Source organism: Mus caroli, chromosome 16 (genome assembly GCF_900094665.2).
Source record: "Mus caroli chromosome 16, CAROLI_EIJ_v1.1, whole genome shotgun sequence".
NCBI classification, from domain to species: Eukaryota; Metazoa; Chordata; class Mammalia; order Rodentia; family Muridae; genus Mus; species Mus caroli.
This window is the reverse complement of record NC_034585.1, coordinates 12,967,503-12,974,570: the sequence shown is the minus strand read 5'-3', so window position 1 is coordinate 12,974,570 and position 7,068 is coordinate 12,967,503. Positions and strand designations below refer to the sequence as shown.

The following is a 7,068-nucleotide window of genomic DNA, read 5'->3' as shown; positions in this document are numbered from 1 at the left end:
GTTGTTCTTCTTCTTCTTCTTCTTCTTCTTCTTCTTCTTCTTCTTCTTCTTCTTCTTCTTCTTCTTCTTCTTCTTCTTCTTCTTCTTCTTTTAGGTTTTTTGAGACAGGGTTTCTCTGTATAGCCCTGGCTGTCCTGGAACTCACTCTGTAGACCAGGCTGGCTTCAAACTCAGAAATCCCCCTGCCTCTGCCTCTCACGTGCTGGGATTAAAGGCATGCACCACCACTGCCCAGCGGAGTCTAACTTCTTAAGTTCTTTGTATATATTGGATATTAGCTCTCTATCTGATGATATAGGATTGGTAAAAATCTTTTCCCAGTCTGTTGGTTGACATTTTGTCATAGTGACAGTGTCCTTTCCCTTACAGAAGCTTTGCAATTTTATGAGGTCCCACTTGGCTGTTGTTGATCTTAGAGCATAAGCCTGTTCAGAAAATTATTCTGTTCAGGAAATTTTCCCCTGTGCGCATGTGTTCGAGGCTCTTCCCCGCTTTATCTTCTATTAGTTTTAGGGTATCTGGTTTTCTGTGGAGGTCCTTGATCCACTTGGACTTGAGCTTTGTACAAGGAGATAGGAATGAATCAATGTGCATTCTTCTACATGCTGACCATCAGTTGAATCAGCACCATTTATTGAAAATTCTATTTTCCACTGGATGGTTTTAGCACTTTTGTCAAAGATCAAGTGACCATAGGTGTGTGGGTTCATTTCTGGGTCTTCAGTTCTATTCCATTGATCTACCTGTCTGTCTCTGTACTAATACCATACAGTTTTTATCACAATTGCTCTGTAATACAGCTTGNGGTCAGGGATGGTAATTCCCCCAGAAGTTCTTTTATTGTTGAGAATAATTTTTGCTATTATATTTATTTATTTATTTATTTATTTATTTATTTCAAATGAACTTGCAAATTGCTCTAACTCTATGAAGAACTGAGTTAGAATTTTGTTGGAAATTTCATTGAATCTGTAGATTGCTTTTGGCAAGATGGCCACTTTTACTATATTAATTCTGCAAATCTATAAGCATGGAAGATCTTTCCATCTTTTGACAGCTTCTTCGATTTCTTTCTTTGGAGACTTGAAGTTCTTGTCATACAGATTTTTCACTTGCTTGGTTAGAGTCACACCAAGGGATACACTAGCAGCTTGACAGCACATCTAAAGCTCTAGAGCAAAAAGAAGCAAATACACCCAAGTTGGCAGGAAATAATCAAACTCAGGGCTGAAATCAGCCAAGTAGAAATAAAATGAACTATATAAAGAATCAACAAAACCAGGACCTAATTCTTTGAGAAAATCAACAAGATAGATAAACCCTTAGTCAGATAACCAGAGGGCACAGAGACAATATTCAAATTAACAAACTCAGAAATAAGAAGGGAGACATAACAACAGAAACCAAGGAAAATTTTAAAAATCATCAGATCGTACTACAAAAGCCTATACTCAACAAAAATGGAAAATCTGGTTGAAGTGGGCAATTTTCTAGACAGATACCAGGTACCAAAGTTAAATCAGGATCAGATAAACCATATAAATAGTCCCATAATCCCTAAAGAAATAGAAGCAGTCATTAAAAATCTCCCAACCAAAAAAAAAAAAAAGACCAGGACCAGATAGGTTTAGTGCAAAATTCTATCAGACTTTCAAAGAAAGTCTAATACCAATACTTTTCAAACTATTTCACAAAATAGAAACAGAATGAACACTACCAAATTCTTCGTATGAAGCCACAATTATGTTTATATCTAAACCACACAAAGACCCAACAAAGAAAGAGAACTTTAGACCAATTTCCCTTATGAATATCAATGCAGAAATATTCAATAAAATTCTTAAAAACTCAATCCAAAAACACATCAAAACCATCATCTATCATGATCAAGTAGGCTTCATCCCAGGGATGCAGGGATGGTTCAATATATGGAAAACCATCAGCATAATCCACTATATAAACAAACTCAAAGGAAAAAAAACACATGATCATCTCATTAGATTCTGAGAAAGCATTTGAGAAAATTCAACACCCCTTCATGTTAAAAGTCTTGGAAATATCAGGAATTCAAAGCCCATATCTAAGCATAGTAAAAGCAATATACAGCAAACCAGTAGCCAACATCAAACTAAATAGAGAGAAACTTGAAGCAATCCCACTAAAATCAGGGGCTAGACAACTTGTCTACTCTCTCCCTATCTATTCAATATAGTACTCGAAGTCCTAGCCAGAGCAATTAGACAACAAAAGAAGGTCAAAGGGATATATTTAGTGTTCTGAATATTGTGTGTCTTTGAAATTTCTTTTATGGTTTTGGTGTTCTTTATGCCTCTTGTAGTTTTATAGGCATCTCTTTCTCTAGGTTTGGCAAATTTTCATCAATAATTATCCTATTATTCACAGGTTTGTTCTTTTCATAGTATTCAGATTTCCTTGGGTTTTTTTTTTTTTTAGCCTCATTACTTTTTTTAGAATTAATATTTTTTGACTTGATGGTCAATTACTCTATATTGTCCTCGAGACCTGAGATTCTCTCTACCATGTCTTAGTCTGTTGGTGGCACTTACCTCTGACTGAGATTCTCTCTTCTATGTCTTTCAGTCTGTTGGTGATGCTTACTTCTGAGCTTTTCATTTGACTTCCTGTTTATCATTTTCATCTTTATTTCACTTTGGCTTTTCGTTAGTGATTATTTCTTTCTAAATTCTATTTTCATTATTTGATTATTTCATTTATCTGTTTATTTTTTTTCATTGTCGTTATAAAGGTATTTAATTCATCTTTGAACTAATTTTTATAAGATTTATTTATTTTATGTATATGAGTATACTGTTGCTGTCTTCAGACACACCAGAAGAGGGCATCAGATCCCATTACAGATGTCTGAGCCACCATGTGGTTGCTGGGAATTTAACTCATGACCTCTAGAACAGCAGTCAGTGCTCTTAACTACTGAGCCATCTCTCCAGCCCTGAACACATTCTTCATCCTTGTTTTCAAGACTTTGTCTTATATATCAGCTAAATTGCCCTTTCAGGGCCTAATGCAATAAGAGTTGCTGGTTTATACAGGAAAAGTATTGCATTTGTTGTTCATATTTGTGGTTTTATTGGTGTATCTGGAATTAAGATATTTTAATTTTATGACTTTTGGTGTAGATATATAGTGTTGTCTTTGTTGGTTGGGTGTTCCATTCTTTGGTTGCTACTGCCCACTCTGGGTCCTATCCAAATGTGACAGGTGTGAAGTCCCTGTGAGAGTCACAAATGAATGATGGCACAGACCATTGAAAGGAAGATCTAGAGGTTCCCTTATCTCTGTGTCTATCCTAAGAATCTTACGTCCCAAGATGATGAAGGTGGACTGGGAGCAGGAGCTCAGGTGGTCAGGCAGCAACAGGTTTAAGAGCAAGTCTAGAGCATCTGTATTAGAGGGGGTGGGGGCAGTGAATAAAGATCACTTGTCTGGGTCTCAACTCTGGGTTCCAAGTTGAGAGCTGTCCTGTGGGTTGGTAGAGAATCATAAAGGAGATGGTTAGAAGGAATGGCTGAAAGGGGCAGGGCAGAAGAACCAGAGGTGCCCTGGACTCTGGGTATACCAAAAGCTATTTTCCCATTTTGCATTCAAGGCAGACATTGCCAATTGATTCTACTTTTACTCTACTCTTGGGTTTCCTCAAGTTTTTAATATAGTAACAATTAATCAGAGTTATTGTTCTTAGCAAAAGTCAATGTGACTGATAATAAAATTTTCTTGTGGATAATAAAATTTGATAGCTACATAACACACCCATGGACTAGGAGCCTTTTGTGTGTATTGTTCCTTTTGCATCAAGAGTTTGAATAAAAACAATGAAAGCTATGAATATGAAAGATATTAAAGACTTAGAGTAGTGTCCATGGACAATAATAAGAGTCTTAGACATATAATTTATAGTCATAAATGCTTTTATATAGAGTATTGTTAAAAGGAAGGCATTTCCCGTAGTGCAGCAGTTCTCAATCTGTGGGTTTTAACCCTGTCACAGGAGTGACATATCAAATATCCTGCATATCAGATTTTTACACTATAATTCACAACTAGCAAAATTATAGTTGCAAAGTAGCAAAAAATTTATAGTTGATGGTCATCAGAATATGAAGAACTGTATTAAACAGTTGCAGCACTAGGAAAATTGAGAACCACTGATTTAATGGGTTGTGTTTATATGAGTGCAATGCTTATGTTCACATGCATACAGCATTATTTTACAAATGGCTCATGCTCATCATACATTTGAAAAGCTATGTAAGATTAAATGATGTGAACAATAATAGAAATGAGTATATGTGGGTAAGCTAGCTTATGAAAACCTAGTAGATTAAGTTTTGGAAATAATACAGTACAGTTGCTGCTAGGATGCTAAGGAGAAATGCAGGAAACTTTTAGAAATGCTGACAACCTATAGCTCTCCTTCTGATAGGAGGTCAGCTGTGATGAAGGGTGGAGTGGAGGTGCAGGGAATCATCCTTGGAGACAGCCTCAGAAAGCATTGGTGCATGATAAAGTTTTCAATGGGGATGAGTTAAAAAGAAGCTAGTATTCCTCTGTTAGCATTCACAGGGACACCAAGCTTGCAGGGAAGGAATCCTGTAATGAATCCTGAAAGCTAAACTCCTAACTTCAATGTCTAAAGCACACTGGGTTTCCTGAAGTAGTAAATGTAGCCACAAAGAGAAATTTCATTCTGTAATTTGAAGTTATTTCTTTGGTCCTGATGCTATTACTTTCTTTGAACATAGAGCTTTGAACTGACGCATAAGATCTTGGTTTATCCAGGAGCAATTAGCCCTGGCTGCTGAGTGGCTAGGAGCTGAGCTGCTGAACTCAGGGCTCAGCCCCTTAGGAGTAAGTGCTGAACTCTGCTAGCCAGAGGTGAGTTCTGTGTAGGCTGAGCAGATTCTTAGCCACACAGAGACAAGACAACTCAAGCACCCACTGCTCAGTTGTTGGGGCTGTGAAGTGAGGGTAAGCACCACGCAGTCTGTGGTAGCAATGAAGAAGTGGAGGCTCCTGGGGATGAAGGGTAGCACAGAGAGACAGTTTCTTGTGGGCTATTTCTTTGAGATCTAGTGGTGCGGGGTGGGGGGTGGGGGTGGCTGGCTGCAGAAGTCAGTTCTATTAGGAGCACCATGGCTTTATTAAAATTCACATTTGGGAAACACTCTCCATATATATACACACCCATATAGCTTGAAGGGAAATGGAAGCTGTCTGGTTTTGATTCAATTACACCCAACTTGTTAGCATTGTTTTATAAGCTCCAGCCAGCATCCTAGTACCCCACCACCCCAGGAACCTTTTTTTAAAAGCTTCATTTTTAAGTCTAGAAGTTTTCATTTTTCCCTTTTCTTTCCTTCCCTTTCTCTTTAATTTGCTAAAAGGAAACTGACTTTAGCACTAGTTTGAGTTTAGATTTATTCTTAGTACATGACTGACTTCCAATGCAATTGGTTTTTAAAAAAAAAAATATATAGACTTTGTCTTTTCCCTGCTGCTGTTTCTCAGGATCCTGGAATTGTCGCCCTGTCAAAATTCTGGTTTGCCACTTGAATGAAAAAGTAAAGACATTTACTACAAAAAAAAAAAAAAAAAAAGATCTTGGTTTATGTTTGGTTTTGGTTTACATAGTGTCTCGGTACATAGCCCTGGCTGGCCTGAAACTGAAACTCTGTATGTAGACTAAGATGGACTTGAGCTCACAGAGATACCCCTAACCTCTGCCACCTGCATGCTGTCATTAAAGTTGGCAGAAGCACCATGCCCAGCTAAAATTCTGGTTGTGCTTTAGATAAATGAGTACAGAGTATACAGATATATTTTTCTTTGAAGTCAGCATTACAAGTCCTTGATTCCTATCAGGTCCTTTAAGTACAACACACACACACACACACTGAGATCTGGAGAAATAGCAAGAGCGAAATAAAGTTCTTCTTGGTTAGGTCAGTTCCACTTTGACAGACTCCTTTGCAATAGCTTACTAATGGTGAAGATTTCTGCACCTAGGGTACCAGAATCTTCACTGTTACAGAGAAAACACAGTGAAATATTGAATTCTTTTCTTTTTCTACAGTGCCTCCAAAACCATTATATCTGCAGAATTCACCTTCATCCCATATTCCCCAAGTCCCCAGGCATAAAGCTTTACCTAGTGCAAAGCCAAGGATGGAGGAGTCTAATCCGGCCCCTACTTCTTGTACCTCAAAAGGGAAACATAGTAAGGTATCGGATCTCATCAGCCACTTTGAAGGAGGCAGGTAAGAGTTACTATGTATGGGAGAAGGTGGGAGGAGGATGTGTGGAAGTCATAGTATCCTACAGTTACATTTTAAAGATAAATTATTTGGTCTTGCCTAGTAGACATTAGCATTTGCTATGTATGGATATGCCGTTTCTTATTTCTTGTGTGTGTGTGTTTGTGTCAGTCTGGGTTACTGCTGTCAACATGCTGCTGTCCAGGACAGTGGGCTTGGCAGGAAGGCCGAGTGCCATCCCTACCTCTGTTTTCCTCACTCTCTGAGAGCCTGCCTCCTGGGACTTCTTGCCCTCCTGAGCCTCTCTAGTATTTCTGACCCTTTTCATATAATGAGAGGCCCCAATAACAGGTCAGTCTGTTTCCCTTTTCCTGTTATTACCTCATGGTAAGTTACATAGAGATATCATTACAACACAAAAAACTCATAGTAAATACCCATTTTATTTTCAGAAAGAGAATTTTATATTCTTTAGTTCTAATGTGTGGGCAAATGTGTTTTTCTTATGTAGCTATAAAACTGGTTTAATATACGGAAATCCATCAACGTAATCCACTATATAAACAAACTCAAAGAAAAAAACACATGATCATCTTGTTAGATGCAGAGAAAGCATTTGACAAAATCCAACACCCTTTCATGATAAAAAGTCTTGGAAAGATCAGGAACTCAAGGCCCATACCTAAACATGATAAAAGCAATCTACAGCAAACCAGTAGCCAACATCAAAGTAAATGGTGAGAAGCTGGAAGCAATCCCACTAAATTCAGGGACT

At 37.8% G+C, this 7,068-nt stretch overlaps 1 protein-coding gene across 4 annotated transcripts in view; it reads left to right on the top strand.

Moving 5' to 3' along the window:
* Positions 1 to 7,068, top strand: part of Fgd4 (FYVE, RhoGEF and PH domain containing 4) — a 161,770-nt gene that overhangs the window by 96,377 nt on the left and 58,325 nt on the right. For all 4 annotated transcript variants that reach the window (XM_021185217.2, XM_029470309.1, XM_029470307.1 and 1 more), the window contains exon 3: positions 6,113 to 6,296. In XM_021185217.2, coding sequence (XP_021040876.1) covers positions 6,113 to 6,296 — 184 coding nt within the window. The remainder of the gene's footprint in view (positions 1 to 6,112; positions 6,297 to 7,068) is intronic.